The following is a 17685-nucleotide window of genomic DNA, read 5'->3' as shown; positions in this document are numbered from 1 at the left end:
GTTATAGTAAAGCACACTGAGAGAATATAACAGTGAGCCCAGAAATGAAGCCCTAAATGTAAGACAATACATTAGATGATAAATGTATCATTGAGAAAATAAATGGAAAACCACACTTGCTTCTCATGTAGGAAAAACTTTTAATTCCACTCTCATATTTGCGCAAAAAGAAATTTAAGACATCTTCAAGGCTTGATGGTAGAAGACAAACTTCAAACATTCAGGAAAATAGAGGAGAAAATATATATAGCTTTTGGTTACAGTAGAATTTCTTAAGACACAAATAGAGCAAATCCAGAAGAGGAAGATTAGCCACATATTGGAAAAGTATATTGCAATGCATATAATGAACAAAGAAAAATAACTGATATTTTTAAAATCTGCAGATTTTATTTTTAAAAGGAAGGCAAGCACTTGAAATTTAAAGTTTGGCAGTTTCTATTTATTTTAAAAATAGCTAATTGAACAAATGACCAAATAATAAATTTATGATCACTGAAAAATGTGGGTGATATTTGTAATCAGTACTTCTTAGTTAATTTATAGTGTGGACTAACAATTTCTTTCTATGACACAGTTCAGTTCAAACAGATGATAGAGAAACAATAGCTGAAATCTCTCTAAACTACATAAAGTTTTTATAAGACATTTATGTAAACCAAACATTAATAATAGGTGTATGTCGATAAGAAAATTTGGGTGACATTAAGAGAAATATTAATATACTCAGAATTCAATGTCATGGACTTGATAATATTTTAAAAAGTTGAAATACATTTCAAAATTGCTTCAACATGTTAGAAGCCAGACTCAATCAAAATAAGATGCTATACTGAGGTGAGATAGAATTTGAGATGGGATACTAGAAAAGAACATGCTTAGAATATAAGACTATACATCTGGTTTACTCCATGCTGAATTTGAGGTATTGTTAGGACACTAATAGAAATTTAGAACTGGAAGCTGGCTATCTGGGTGTATCAGAAAAAATATTTGGGTTGGAGATACACTTGTGAGCCTGTATTCTGAATTTGAAGATGTGGGCATGCCGTGCATGGGTGAGATTTCTTATGGAAAGAACCAAGGGTAAGAGAAATAAAGTTGGTAGAGAACAAAGTTAAGTCTCAAAATTGAGGAACCCTAAACCTTCTTCTTAACATGAGTACAACCAACAAACTTGAATTCCAATACTAGTAATCACTCTCTCTGCTATTTATTTTTACAGAAATTGGTAATTTTGCATGTTCAGTTGTCACTAGTTTTTGTGACTCATTGCAAAGGTCCAATGTTGGTTCATTAAGCACTATTTTAATATTGATTAATCCAGATACAAACCTGCAGGGGAAAACTCAATGATTTATTGAAGGAGTATGTGTTGTGTCATCTGCTTTTTCGAGAAAGTATCAAGACAGTTGGTCTCAGAGACTTACCCCAAAAGGCACCTTTCAAAATAAGTTGATTCAACATATGCCATAGCAAACTTAACCAATGTTTTTGTCTTGCTACATCTAGAGATCACAGATATTCCAGTGTCCAGTGATTAACATAAAAAGCTTGAGCTTTGTCCCAAAAATTCCAGTTTCAGTCTTTAGTGTTCTGATTCTGTTTAAACTGATATAACAGTGATGTATTTTGTCTTTTGAAAATGATAACTCTAAGAAGATTCAATTAATCTATATATATTTTATTCATCACTCTAAATGCTTAAAATGTTCCAATAGTATTGCAATTCACATATGTCATCTTCACTCATGCCATTGTCATCCTCTACAAAATATTAGAACTTACGGTAAAACATTTCCATAGTCTAATACTGAGTCTAGAATATTTGGTTTAGTAATCAACATTAGTATTTTAATTTTTCTGTCCTTTTTCTGAGTTTTTTGGTGCCTAGTCTCTAATACAAATTCTTAGCGTGATTTAATTCTGCCCTGAAGTATTTTAGGGAGAAATATTACGACTATCATGTTAACAGTGAAGAAACTGATGCCCAAAGACCAAATGGTTGTCCAAGATTTTTATGCTGAATTAGCTACTTAGTATCAGATTTAATAACCACTAGAAAGAATCTTATTTTTCTTTTTTTTTCAATATTGGAATATATTAGCAAAACGTATCCTAACTCATAGTCAAAATTTTTGTCTTTGTAATAATTTTATTGTGTTTGCTAGGAATGGAGGAAGGTTACAGATAATCTGTTGATTAATTTAAAAAAGACCCTTCAAGATTCTAAAGATGCCTTTAAAATCCATGATTACTCATTTTCTGAAGAATTGTGAAAGTGAAAGGTGGACCCATAACAGTAGCACTTTCACTTTAGACAGGAATTTCCAGGCTGACACATTTCTCATTATGTCCCTTATGCCAAAATGCCAAGTTGATAGGATGGAAAGTGGTCATGTATTATTTTCAAAAGTAGTTGAGGGGGCCAAGATTTTCTCTGCAAGCACTGGCTTTACAAAAGTACTATATGCAAGCACTGAGAATTTTTATTTTATTCATCCAAAATGTTAATATACAACAACAATATGTGTACAGCTGTGTGTATGTGAAATACACATGCAAGTCTAAGCATAGAGCTCCAATATTCCTTCCTTGGTATTTTTTAAATGTCAGCCCTCATTAAAAACGCAGAATTGAATGAAAGAATAGGTTACTATTGCACTGCAACCCTCTTATCACTCCAAGCTGTTTTATGCATATGCTTCTCTCCTTGAAGGGATTTTTTTTTTTTTTTTTTTTTTTTTTTAAGAGATGAGGTCTTGCTATGTTGCTCAGGCTGGCCTCAAACTCCTGGGCTCAAGAGATCCTCCTCCCTCAGCCTCCTGAGTACCTGTAATTGTAAGCATGCACCACACACCTGGCTCTGTCCATTGACATTTAAAAATATATATTATTTCTACTATAAGTCATCTATTTTACATTTTTGAACAAGATGTAAGATGATCCATACTTAAACCTATGACCTTCTATCTACTTAATTTATTATTCTTACTTCGGATTCAAGAAAATCAATACTGGTACCCAGAAAAACAAGCAAGAGACTTCTTGAAGTCTAGTGACTTCCCCTCAGTAAAGGAAAACTAAGGAATGCCTGCTTATTTACCTTGATAAGAGGCTTTTGCACAACTTTCTGAACTCATTGAATGGTTTAAAGTCAGCAGGCTCATTAGTTGAAATATTTCCAACCTGCCATCTGCCATCTTCAAATAACAACACAGGGCCTGGTTCTGACAATTTCTGCAGGACCTACAAATGCATGCAGCCACCCCCAATTATATCTTACCTATTTAAATGCCCACTCTTCACATTGGGAAGCTTCAGGGACGGAAAGAATAATGAGGCACATATAAGTAGGCATAAAAGAAAGAACAGATAAAAGCAGAGTGACACTATCAGAAGTGTGGTACATTGCATTTACCATACACAAAACACAAAAGACAATGAAAATGAAATGATGACAGAATAAGGCAGGGACAATGTATGCATTTATTCTGTGCTGCAAAGAGAGAATACCGTGTGGCCCATTTTGTGTTTTTAATGTCCACTCAGCAAAGTTTTTCTGTGAGCATCAAACTCCTATGGGAATGTTGCCAAGGAAGGATTGCAGAATCAGGACTCAGGCATAAAGCATTGAGTCATGACTTAAGCACCTGCATTACAGACTGGAGTCATTTTAAAACTACACCTACAGAAACTTATCAAGCATAATTGTTTTTGTTTTGTTTCTGTTGTTGACTTAATGGGTCTGAGAGGTGTGTGAGAGAGACAGAGACAGACACAGAGAGACAGAGAACATGCGTGTGTGGAGGTGTGCTTCTGTGTGTGCCTGTGTGTTATGGAAAAAGCACTGATGTCAGTAGTTTGAGGCTTTTGCTTCCTGAAATAACTAGCAATAAATAAATTAGTTCATGTAGCCACTCTGAATAGTTTTACCAGACAGACAAATTAAATATAAATATCTGAAGATAATGTGCACCAGGGTTCAGTGTCTGGTGGGTCAGTTCTAATGTGTTTTTCCACACATGTAAGTGTTTTGGATTGTGAGACAGGGATTCTGCTTCATATTTTGATTTAAACACCCTAAAAATGAAGTTAGCATTTTGATTTTCCTGTCATTTTGAAACAGCATTTTAATTTAGTTACATATCCGTAACAATTTTTGAGTGTTCACATAATGTTCTGTGGCTGTTCTAGGCAGCGAAGCTCCAAAGATGAAAAGACAAATTTCCTGTTTTCAAAGATCTCAAAAGACAGTGAAAAAAGAACTGGGTGGGACAGGGGAAAAGTGAAATGTTCGCTAATGCTCCCTTCAGTAAGGCAGGCCAAATTTTCATCCAATCAATGGAGATCTGTTATTTCAGTATTAGTACTTGAATGCTCAGGAAATATTTGTTAAATTATTCAGTCTAATTCTAGCCACAAATTCCCGAGATAATTATAATGCTCCCATTTCAAAAGGTAAGAAAATGGAAATTTGGAGAGTTTCAGAGACCACATATTAGATTACTTGGTTGAAAAGGAAATAAATTTCAAACTGAGGAATTGTTTGCTTGGTTAGCTTTTGTCTGTTTGTTTGTTTTCCTTCAACTGCAGTGGCAAAAATGATCTCTGCAACTCCTTGACATGAATGAGGTTGAACTATCACTTGAGAATATCATCACCTTACTTCTTTATTATGCATGGAAGGATTCCTCAATTCATGAGCAAAGATGATACTAATTTAGAAAGATAATCAGGAAAAATGGGAGCATAGAGAATGCATGAAGTGTCAAGACCATATGGATGTGGCTAAATAAGAGAAAGGAAAATGTTAAGCAGTCAGTAGAATATTGAAGTAAAGAAATGTACAGCCAGATAAGATGAAAAGCTATGTAGCAGCAGATGTTGGGTGTTGGTTCGCTGTGTGACCTCACCCAAAGTTAGAACAATTTCTTCTTTTGACAATCTATGAACTGAAGAAGTTCAAAATCAAACTCAAAGGCAGTCAAATCTTGTCTTTTTCGCAGTTATATTTATCTGGACCACAAAGCAATGTGTCTGCAGCAGAAGAAATCAGATACCATCTAGAACAGCAGACTGAATATTTGCAAAATAAGCATTCCTCTTAAGACTTATTTAGGGAGGGTTATCCCATATCTGAAATATTGAAGTCAGGCTATTTGGAGTGACAGTATTTCTATATTCCATGAAATACTTCCTCATGCAGAAAACAGAATGTAGAAGAGTGTGAGTATGTGTGTGTACAGGCACATGGACATTGTATCACATTTTCTTTTAAATAATATAGTTAGGACAACAACAAAGTTGTGGAATTGCGTGTCTTTGTGTGTAGTAGTTGTGTAGTAGTAGTAGTAATAGTAGTAATAGCAAGTAGTAGTAGTAGTAGTAGTAGCAGGTTTTCATCAAAGTCGAAATATTCAGTAGTAGATCCTGAATAAAAAAACGTTCAAATGATGGAAAAATCCATGGATTTGGAATAAATGTATGAATGTTGCTTGTAACAAATAAAATGTTTTTTATTTTAAAATATATATTGTATTTAAAATTGTGTTATAAAAGTGTGAGAAAAGTAGTTTAAAATATTAATGAAATGATTGACATCCACCATTTGCTTTGTACCTGGCACCATTCTAAGTACTTCACGTGTAGTGTTTAATTTTCACAGCAATCCTGTTTTCATTAACATGAAAATGGACGCACTGAGAGTTACTTGCCCAGGTCACACAGTTGCCATCCAGAACTGGTGTCTGGCAGTCTGATTTTAGACCTATGTCCTTAGCCACCATGTTTTCCAAACGCCCTCATACTAAAACTCACGTATAGTTGACCAGCGATAACACTGCTAATGTTCCTTTATATATTTTACAGGAGTAGGTTTTGTGAACTGCTTTTAAATATAACATCTTCCCATGTCATTAAACATTGAATACTACTCCAGGAGTGTGTGAGAGAGTTATTCATTTTCTATCAGTGCTCAGACTGCTTAGTTTTACCAGCTCAACATAGGAAACTATATAATATGATTTATAGTTTAAAGACTGGCTTGAAAAAAGTAGAAACCTCTGTGACTATATTGCATATGTTAATTATAATCCTAATGACTATTAATAATTTGTGTAGATAACACAACATAGATAATATAGACAGACAACTTATAAGAAGTAGAATGTGGTGTGCCGTATAGTTTTCATGTATTCAGTGCTTCAAAGCTTTCAATTCTATCTGTAGCAACTTTAGTTATAGAAGTGTGTTTAAGAGCTTAAAACTTTGAAAACAGAATTTGAATCCCAGTTTTGTCACTTACTAGGGATATTTAAACATATTATTAACGATATTTACATATTATTAAACATATTATTAAGTCTCAGTATTGCTATCTGTAAATCGAGTCTAATAATAACATTTACCACATAGGAGTGGTATGTAAGGATTGTGTAATTTGTCCATTTTTTCAACAAATATTTGTTGATCTCTCTTCTGTGCAAAGAACAGTCTAAACACTGTCATGTATTAGGGAAAATAAAAATTCATCCCAGGACTCATTAAGTTTATACGCTATTGGGGTTAGAGAGCTAATGAACAAATGAATGTTTAATATTATATAAATAAAATATAGATGACATATATAATATACTTACCTTAGAGATTACCATGTAGCAAATGCAAAGTGTCATTGGTGCAAAATAATAATAATTATTATTTTATTTTATTCCACATGTAAGATATCTATGTACTAAAGAAGCAACTGTGATAATAAAAAAATAAAGTGAGAAAAAAATCAATGATATTTAGCTTTTGCCTTGCAAAGTACTTAAAATAGAGGCATTCTGAAAAGAATGCAGATTCTTGGAATTTATATATTGAATAAATTTTTTTCTTTTCATTTTATGAAGACAAAGCAGAGACTCCTAAACAGAGTTGGTCTCCACTGCTGCCCTTCTGACTTAAGCACTTGCACGCTGAAGTTTTGGTTTGCTTATTCTACTTAAAAATACTATTGATAACATTGAAAAACCACTAATGAAGCTCCCTTCCCCAGGCCCATTAGCAATTTACATTTCACAAATGAAATCAACAGCCTGGAAAAGTCAGTGCTGCATAGGAAATGACAGGCTGCCTGCCTCAACAACTTAGCATGGGGACTTCTTGGTTCCATATTTCCGCAGTGCTTGTATGTGTAGCACAAAATGAAAGGCTTCAGTGGCAAATGTTTATAGAAATTAGATATTTTATTATTCTACAATAATAATTAGTGGTAGAAAAAAGTTAAACAGTGAAGATGGAATGAAAAATAAATGCTTGCCTGCCGCCTCTCTGAACTCGCGGTCCCAATGGCCAGTATTAACTAACAACTGTCCTTAGTTTCCAGAAGCATCTCATTATAACTTGTTATTGAGCTTCATATATAGATAAAGTTTATATATATACACACATATGTAAATATATATATATAGTTGTTTTTATATGGCTTGAAATAAATCCTGGTTAGAAACTGCAGTCTCATATGGCTCAAAAAATACTTTACTGTCAGTAGAAATACCATCTACAAAATAAGTGCACTGAGTTCTTAAAAATCGAGTAGCCTAATAAAAGAGTTGTTCAACTTAGAAAATCCGTTGCCTATTTCTCACATATCAATTCCTGCCTCGAATATTCAAGGACAAAGTCCCAATTCTGTTTAAAAAAAAAAGAAAATTACTTTGAAAGATCATGCAATTTGAGTTTATGAGCATAATTTAAAAATAGCTAAGCTCTTTATACACATCACTCCAAACTCTCACATCAATTTTACAACATTATTTTCTCCATTTTAGTAATGACAGAATAAAGACTTGAGGTTTTACGTAATGCCCAAGGTCACAGAACTTAGGAAATGGGCTTGCTTTTAAAGTCAGATTATAGAACTCAAAAACTGACTCTTCATACACCAAAAGAACTTATCCTAAGGTGATCTTTAGCATTACTGTTCGCATAACACTAAAGCCAGTAATTCTATTCTAGAAAGAGGGCTCAGAGCCACACGTTAGATGGCACCTTTTCATAAGAGTGCTTACAAAATTCTGTGTACAAGACCGAAGTTGGTTCTGGTTGTATTGTATCCATAGTTGGTAAAAATATACTCCACAATTTTTATTTTTTCCAAAAGATCGTTTGACACACATTAAGTCTGAGAAGATTTCATTTCAAGATTGCAATAACAATGTGATTGACGGGAGTGAGAGCCGTGTGCAGAGTGGGAAGCAAGGCTGTTTCAAATAGATACCTATTCTTGATGAGCAAAATGCTAATGAACTGTGTCCTTGGAAAAAAAAGATTTAAATTTGCAGTAATTTGTTTCTAAGAAATCCAAATATTCAAAATTAGCCATACTTCGGAAACAGAACTAAGAAGGAGACCAAGATCATTCTATCCAGACCTTAGGATATGACCCAGGTGAAGGGAAATAGGTTGGGAAAATGGAATCATGGTTCTGCCACTTAGCAGCTGAATGAGCTGTAAGCTTCAGTCACTTCATCTACCAAATGGGGATTAAAATAGCATGTACTTCATAAAATAATGGAATAACGCAAGTTAACAATTGACCAGCACTTGAGCCATAATAAGTACTCCAGAAAAACTAATTCTCATTACTAGAATTGTGCTAGTTTGCTTGAAAGTTTAAACTGTACTGTTGACCTAGCATAGATTCAATAAAGACAGAACTGTTGGAGAAAAAAAAAGTTGTTTCCTTTCCAAAGAAGCCAAAATCTCATCAGAACTCACCATCAAAAGAGAGAATTGTGTTATTGTAGACTAAGTAGGAATTAACTTTAGCTAAACTGACTGAGACAAAACATAGCATCAGGAAACCCAACAATTGAAGGTATCATTGAATTATTGGAGGCCATATTTGCTATCATTGGAAACATAAAGACATCACTTATGTTTTTAAGTTTCTAAAATAAAATGTAAATGCAACAGCTATGCAACATTGAACTTTTATCTCTAGTTCTAGAGGCACAAGATGAATCAATTTCTTCTAGGACTACGGATACCCAACAGGGAGCCTTTAGTCTTTCTATATAGTCCATTTATTTCACTCATTCATTCCTTCAACAATATTCGTTGATCATATACCACATGTCAGATATTTCACCCAGTGCTGATATTTGAGTAACAAAACACAGTTCTTGCACTAATGGAGCTTAAAATCTAAAGAGTAGTTGCAGACAATAAAAAAATTTTCTGTAATACTGTGGCACATAGAAAACATTAAAATAGGGTATATCTATCAAGCTATGTGAATGTATCAAAAAAAAGGGGGAGAAATATGTGCCAAAGAGTGTCAGAGCACATTAATAGCACCAATACTACTTGAATTCCATACTTGCATACCGAGTACATTCAAGTATTATAGGGAGTAGGGTGTAAAAGGCTATGACATTCTTTGTTATATACAATTCTGCAGTTAAACAAATTATAAATCAAATTAAATTATAATTTAAATTATAACTATCGAAAATGAGACATGGCTATGCTAAAACCCAAATAAAGCTGGTAGCATTATCCCTTATACATAGTTTATGCTCAGTAGGTATTCCAACTATGAGGTCAGTTTTTCTGCTGTTTGAAGGGAGGAAAATGATAATATACCAGAACTCTTCCATTAATCAAAAGAAGACTCTATACCAAGAACAGATAACTATAAAGCCTAAGCAAAGTTGGTTAAATAAGAGGATAGACTGGCAATATGAAAATATAGTCAAGTATCTTATTAATTAGGGTGGAGCTATAAATATTACTTGAATAGTTTAAAGAAGCTATGAATTTATTTTATACTGGTGTTTTTAGAATGCAGAATTTCTGGACAAAAGACACTGTCCCAGGACAGTAAGAGAACAAGATGCTTCATTTCACTGATTGTTTATATTATTATATTAAATTTAAGTAAAATTGATTTATTTTATAAAATTAATACTAATAGAAATACTAGGAAAACAATAATTATATTAACCACCAGGTGGAGCCCCATGAATTAAATGTATGGTAGTCAAAAAAAAATTACTTAAGTTGGCCAAATTAGGAAAATTTATGACATTTTTCTTCTGAGCAATTTTTATTAATTTTTAAATTTGCAATATTTGGAGAAAGCATAAATTATAAGTCCTGGCTTCTATTAAAGACAAGAAGCCAAATTACTTGATTAGCATGAAACTTTCTTGCAAACTGGATATTAAAATCAAAGTATTTTTTGCTTAAGTTACTTTATAATTTACCAAAGATACATATTCCATTAGTATTTTGATAACAGTATATAACTATAATTGAAATTGAGAACAGACAACAAAAATCAGTGAAGCCTACCTATTAATCCACTTTGTACTGATTATTTTTCAAATGCTATTTTTTCCCCTTTTGTTTGTACGTGTTTATCTGTATGTTTTACCACAGAACCTGAAACTAAAAAAGATGAAAAGATGTCCAAAGCAGGTAAGGGTATTTTGTAAGATTTACATACAAGGAGATGTTCTGTTTGGTTGGAACAAAGCTAATTTTACAGTTTTACAATCACGGCTGGATAAAACATTTAGACATCCAAAACATTAAAAAAATACTGATGCTATGTGCCATATATTTTACAAGTAATAAGCAATAAAATTAAATGTATAGTAAAGTTAACAAAAATTCCTTGCTTTCTGGTAGCAGATTTTGGGTAAGTTTATCAAAGCGCTAGAACCATTAGCACATACACTGCTCTTTGTTTATTTACTGGGCAATTGAACACTGTTTATGAAATGCTAAGAGGGCACCTTAAATGTCAGAGGCTCCATACAGAGCGTGACAAATGCCCACAATTTATTATTATCATGCATTGATTTTTATGAACCTGTATTTACCTACTTTCAACCATTTTTGATCTCCATAAAAGGAGTCCCACGCGGTCCAACCTAACAGATTAAACACTTTTCTTTCCCACAATTAAATGTGCAAATATTTTTTGGAGACGTAATCCGGTGACCTATTGGCTATTAATTTGAAAGTTGAAATACTTTTAAAATAGACCTTCTAAAAACAGGTTTGGCAAGGGAAGAAGTCAAGAGATTAGCAGGGCACTCAAGGCAAGTGATGAAGGTTGAGTGGAGGAGAATCATAGAATAGGGGAAAATGTAGAAAAGGAAGACAATAGATCCTAAGGAAAATTTCCATTATAGTCTTTCTATGGCTAATCCTAATTCAAGTATTTTATATCTATATAAGGTGATTTATATATTTATATCTATCTATATCTGTATCTCTTTGTATAGTGAAAGTGATACTACATAAAAGCAGACATTCATGCTGTTGGTCTAAAAATTTTTGCATGTATTCATTTGCACAAGTCGTAGACTATATTTAAGCAATTATTGTAATTAACCCTTCTATGTATAAGTTAAATATTAAATTATTAAAGTCACTTAAGAGCACTGCCATTAGACCAAAATAAATTGTTTATTTTCTTCTTTTTAGTGAGTGAGCATGTCCATTTGAAGTAATTTTGTGTAATTTTAAAATATTCATTCTTTGGAAGATCAATAAAAAGTTGAACAATTTTGAGGCCGGGCATGGTGGCTCACATCTATAATCCCAGGACTTTGGGAGGCCAAGGTGGGTGGATCACAAGGTCAGGAGATTGAGACCATCCTGGCTAACATGGTGAAACCCCGTCTCTACTAAAAATACAAAAAATTAGCCGGGCGTGGTGGCGGGCACCTGTTGCCCCAGCTACTTGGGAAGCTGAGACAGGAGAATGGTGTGAACCTGGGAGGCAGAGCTTGCAGTGAGCCGAAATTGCGTCACTGCACTCCAGTCTGGGCAACAGAGCGAGACTCCGTCTCAAAAAAAAAAAAAAAAAAAAAAAAAAAGAAGAAGAAGAAAAGTTGAACAATTTTAAACTGCAGAAAGAAAGCATAATAGAGATAAAATGGTACATTGAGTGTTTACATCAAAAGTTACAACTGAACTTTAGATATATTTTCAGAAAAGGAAAAACCGTGTACAAAATAGGTGCATTATGTTGTCCTTTCCTGTTTGCATAACATTGTATTTATGCTTTATTTTACTGATGATATATAATAGAAAAAGTAACATGCACTAACAATGTCCTATTATTAGTTTACATAAAGTATTTATGTCTATTTTATTGTTATTACTTAAATTTTATTTTAAGTTCAGGTGTACATGTGCAGGATGTGCAGGTTTGTTACATGGGCAAACGTGTGTAATGGGGGTTTGTTGTACCAATTATTTCATCACCCAGGCATTAAGCCTAATATCCATTCGTTATTTTTTCTGATCCTCTTCCTCCTCCCACCCTCCACCTTCCAATTGACCCCAGTGTGTGGTATTCTCCTCTATGTGTTCATATGTGCCCATCAATTAGTTCCCACTTATAAGTTTATCCTTAGTTTCCTAGGGATAATGGCCCCCCATTCCATCCATGTCACTGCAAAGGATCTTATTCTTTTTCATGACTGCATAGTATTCCATGGCATATGCGTACCAGATTTTATTTATCCAGTCTATCATTGATGGGCATTTGACTTGATTCTGTATCTTTGCTATTGTAGATAGTGTTGCAATGAACACATGTGTACATGTGTCTTTATAACAGAAGGATTTATATTCCTCTGTTTATATACCCAGTAATGAGATTGCTATGTTAAATGGTATGCCATGCTGGTCTTTGATGAATCAGCACACTGTTTTCCACAATGGATGAACTAATTTACAGTCCCACTAACTTTGTATACACATTCCTTTTTCTCCACAACCTCACCAGCATCTGTTATTTTTAGACTTTAATAATAGCTATTTTGGTTGGTGTGAGATGGTCTCACTGGAGTTTTGATTTGCATTTCTCTAATAATCACTGATATTAAGCCTTTTTTCATATGTTTATTGGCTGCATTTATGTCTTCTATTGAAAAGTATATTTTCATGTCATTTGCCCACTTTTTAATGAGGTTGTTTGTTTGTTTCTTGTAAATTTGTTTAGGTTCCTTATAGAAGCTGGATGTTAGACCTGTGTCAGACACATGGTTTGCAAAAATTTTCTTCCATTCTGTAGGTTGTCTGTTTACTCTGTTGATAGCTTCTTTTGCTGTGCAGAAGCTTGTTGGTTTAATTAGATCCCATTTGTCAATTTTCGCTTTTGTTGCAATTGCTGTTGGTGTCCTCATCATGAAATCTTTGCCAACGCCTATGTCCTGAATTGTATTGTCTGTGTTGTCTTCCAGGCTTTTTATAGTTTTAAATTTTACATTTAAGTATTTAATCAATCTTGAGTTAACTTGCATATATGGTCTAAGGAAGGGTTCCAGGTTCAATTTTCTGCGTATGGCTAGCCAGTTATCCCAGCACCATTTATTGAATAGGGAATCCTGTCAGTTTTGTCGATCAGATAGTTGTAGGTGTGGAGTCTTATTTTTGGGTTCTCTAATCTATTGGCTTATGTGTCTGTTCTTGTACTCTGGGACGCAGCTCCCAGAGGAAGGGGCAGGCAGTCGTCTTTGCCATTTTGTGGTCTTCACTGGTGATACCTCCAAGTACTGGAAAATTTGAGGTGACTAGGGATTGGAGTGGACACCCAGCAAACTACAGAAACACTATGGCAAGGAAACCAGACTATTAAAAGGAAAACAAAAACAAACAAAAAAATAAACAATCTCCATTCAAAGGGCAGCAACCTCAAGATTGAAGGTACATAAGCCCACAAAGATGAGAAAGAATTAGTGCAAGAATGCTGAAAACTCAAAAAGTCAGAGTACCATGTTCCCTTAATATGACTATATCACCTCTCCAGCAAGTGTTCAGAACCGATCAGGGTCTGAGATGACTCAAATGACAGAAGTAAACTTCAGAATGTGGATACAATTGATCTTCACTAATCTAAAGGAGCACATTCTAATGCAATGCGAGGAAGCTAAAAATTTTGACAAAACATTGTAGGAGGTGACAGACAAAATAGCTAGTAGAGAGAATAACATAAGTGACCTAATAGAACTGAAAAACACAATACAAGAATCTAAATGCAATCATAAGTATTAATAGCAGAATAGACTAAATGGAGGAAAGAATATGTCTACTTTTATGTGGTATTTGTTTTAAATTTACTATTATGAAAGAAATCAGCATTAAGGCATCTTTTATTATAAAATATGATCAATCAACTTATTGAAAACATGTATCATGCTAATGTCACTACCATATGTCCGAAGTTGTGCTCAGTGATGCAAAATTTACAAACAAGTGGTAAGATATTATTTCCATTCTCAAAGAGTGTCATCAGGGACATAGACATGAGCTATTGAAAGATGGCTACAAGGAAATGATGTTAGTGAAAAGTTCCCTAGGAAGTTAGAGAGAGGAGCCATTCCTATATCCATTCCTAAGTAGCAGTAAGTAAAAAGTTAATGGAGATTATATATTTAAGCTAGAAATTCAGGAATATACAGTTGACTCTTGAACAATGTGGTAGTTAGGTGCATTAACTCCCCATGCAGTTGAAAAATCCACATGTAACTTTTGACTTCTCCAAAACTCAACTACTAATAGCCTCCTGTTGACCAGAAGCCTTCCTGGTAATATAAACTTGATGCACAACTATTTTGTAGGTTATATGTATTATGTGCTATATTCCTACAATAAAGTGAACTAGAGAAGAGAAAATATTATTTAAAATATCATAAGGAAGATAAAATACATTTACTATTCATCAAGTGGAAGTGTATCATCACAAAGGTCTTCATCCATGTCTTCATGTTGAGTAGGCTGAAGAGGAGGAGGAAAAGGAGAGTTTGCTCTTGCTGTCTCAGGGGTGGCAGAGGTCGAAGAGGTAGAATAAATGCAAATGGGTCAGGAGAAGTGTAACTTTACATAAATGGATTGTAATTTCTATCTAACTGTTTTGCTTTTTCATTTCCACAAAAATGTTTCTAGATAGTACCAATCCTTCTTCCAGCATTTACTTGACTGAAGCAATGCTTCGTGTAAGGGTCCATGTTGTAAAATAAGTTAAAGCAGTCTTGAGTAACTGGAACCCCTCTGCCAGATTCTCTAATGTCAATGTGTTTCTGGTACTGTTTCTTCCAAATCTTCTACCCCTTTGTCTGTTACTAATTCAGAAGTAATCATCTTCATTAAATTATCTTCTATTAATTCCTCTGGCATGCTGTGTATTAGTGCTTTAATTTGTCCAAGACCTGAATGTTGATATCCTTTACCTGCCACCTTTTTTGCCGTATCTATTGTCTATTTCATGATTTTTTTGATTGACTCTGTCATAAATCCTGTGAAGTCATGCACAACATCTAGATACAGTTTCCTCCAACAGAAACATTCTAATTCAAGCTTGATGACTTTCATAGCTTTTTCCTCTAACAAAGATGACATCTTCAATAATACAATTCTCCCAGACTTTCATGATGTTCTCTCGGTCAAGTTTCTCTTCTATAGCAGACAACCTTTCCATAAAGAACCATGTATAATGAGCCTTAAAAGTTCTTAAGACCTCCTGATCTAGAGACTGAATTAGAGACATTCTGTTTGAGGGCAAGTAGACCACTTCAACACCTTTGGTGTAGAACTCAGAGAGTTGTGGGTGGCCAATGGCATTATTCAATTATCAAGAGAATGTTAAAAGGCAGTCTTTTACTGGAAAGGTACTTCCTGACTTCAGGGACAAAGAATTGATGGAGCCACTCCAGAAAAAATATTTCTGATATGACTTGGCTCTGTATCACCAACCGAATCTCATCTCAAATTGTAATTCCCATAATCCTCATGTGTTGAGGGAGGGACTGTAAGGGAGGTGATTGGATCATGGGGACAATTTCCCCCATGCTACTCTAATGATAGTAAGTAAGTTCTCATGATATCTTATGGTTTTATAAGTGTCTGGCAGTTCCTCTTTCACACTTGCTCTCTCTTGTCTGCTGTCATGTAAAATGTTCCTGCTTTCCTTTCTGCCATGATTGTAAGTTTCCTGAGGTCTCCCCAGCCATGCAAACTATGAGTCAATTAAACTTCTTTTCTTTATAAAATTACCCAGTCTCAGGTATTTATTTTAGCAGTATGAAAACAGACTAAAACAGGTTCTCATTGTCCAGGTCTTCTTCTTGTACAATCAAAAGATTTGAAACTGGTGTTTATGTTTTCCCTTCAGGACTTGGGAGTTAGCATCTTTCTAGATAAGGTCAGTCCTGGTCATAAACCCAACTACATTTGCACAGAATAGTAGAGTTAGCTTGTCCCTTTCTGCTTAAATTCTGGGGCTCAATTCTCTTTCTTACTAATGAATGTCCTTTGTAGTATTATTATTTTTCCAAAATGGGTCACTTTCCTTCGTATTAAAAACCTGTTCAGGCAGATATGCTTTCTTCTCAATGATTTTCTTAATGGTGTCTGAGAACTTGTCTGCTACCTTCTCTTGGTTGGCTGAACCTTCTTCTCCTATTGTTGTGACATTTTAAAAGCCAAATCTCTTTCTAAAATTATCAAACCATCCATTGCTGGTATTAAATTCTCCAACTTTACATTCTTCACCTTTCTTTTTCTTTAAGTTGTCATATAATGACTTCATTTTTTCTTCAAATATGTTAGAGTCTATAGGAACAACTTTCTTATAGCAATCCTGCACTCACATAAAAGCTGCATTTTCTAAATGAGATAAAAAAGTATTTTGCAATAAGTACAAGGTTTTCACTCCTGTTGGTGTAGTTGCAATGATGATTTCACAAATTTCCTTTTCTTTTTGAATAAATACCCTTATGCTGGATTTATGTGCCTTGAAATGTTGGACAACCACAGCTGCAGACCTTAATCTACAGTACCTATCAAGCAATTCAAATTTTTCCAGTAATGTTATGACTTTTTATGCTTCTTTGGAGCATTTCCAGCATCACTAGTGGCACTTCATATCATATTGGTCCCATCATGTTAGTCAAGGTTTATTGTATTGCACTGAAAATGATAAATAAGAACTACAAAAAAAAAACACCTTTTACTGAAATATGCAATTTACTGGACAGACGAACTGCTCATGCAGAGATTAATGTCACACAACATTTTAAGCAGATACTCACAAAACCTCAGCTCATCACAATAGTAGAAAGAGAGGCTACAAAATCACTACAGTAGTACAGTATGTACTATAGTTAATTTTATGCAGTTATAATTTAATACTGCATCTTTACATTTGTTTTCCTTTCTCTTGTCCGTGCATGGTACCTAGTATGATCTGGAAGTGATTATAGTGGAAGTTTAGACAAATTTTATCTTTTTATAATTGATTTATATATTTGTATATTTTATGGTAACAAATGACAAAACAGACTAGTACCTACACGTATTTTATGCAGTTATGACATACCTCTATTTTATGTATTTTTATACGACACAGTTCATGTGTGTTTTTTTTCAAATTGTCGCAAACCTCCCCCAAAACTTTTCAATGTCTTTATTGAAAGATAATAATAATAATACAAAAACTTGGTATAAGTGAACCTGCCCAGTTCAAACTTGTGTTGTTCAAGAGTCAACTGTGTAAGAGCAGCCGATATGAGGAGATTACATTACTATAAAGTATGATGGAAACAGTGTTGTCTTTATACTAGTGATACATGAATTTGACTCCCTTTGCCCCTTGTTTAGGGGTATAACTTT

At 34.0% G+C, this 17685-nt stretch overlaps 1 protein-coding gene across 1 annotated transcript in view; it reads left to right on the top strand.

Annotated features, from left to right (window-relative positions):
* LOC140713160 (triadin-like) overlaps positions 1-17685 on the top strand; it is a 67897-nt gene that overhangs the window by 10384 nt on the left and 39828 nt on the right. The window contains exon 3 of the mRNA XM_073022441.1: positions 10435-10473. Coding sequence (XP_072878542.1) covers positions 10461-10473 — 13 coding nt within the window. The 5' untranslated portion in view covers positions 10435-10460. The remainder of the gene's footprint in view (positions 1-10434; positions 10474-17685) is intronic.

The sequence above is a fragment of the Chlorocebus sabaeus genome, chromosome 13 (assembly GCF_047675955.1).
Source record: "Chlorocebus sabaeus isolate Y175 chromosome 13, mChlSab1.0.hap1, whole genome shotgun sequence".
In the NCBI taxonomy this organism is placed as follows: Eukaryota; Metazoa; Chordata; class Mammalia; order Primates; family Cercopithecidae; genus Chlorocebus; species Chlorocebus sabaeus.
Note: the sequence above shows the minus strand (reverse complement) of the source record. Positions and strands in the feature narration are given on the sequence as shown.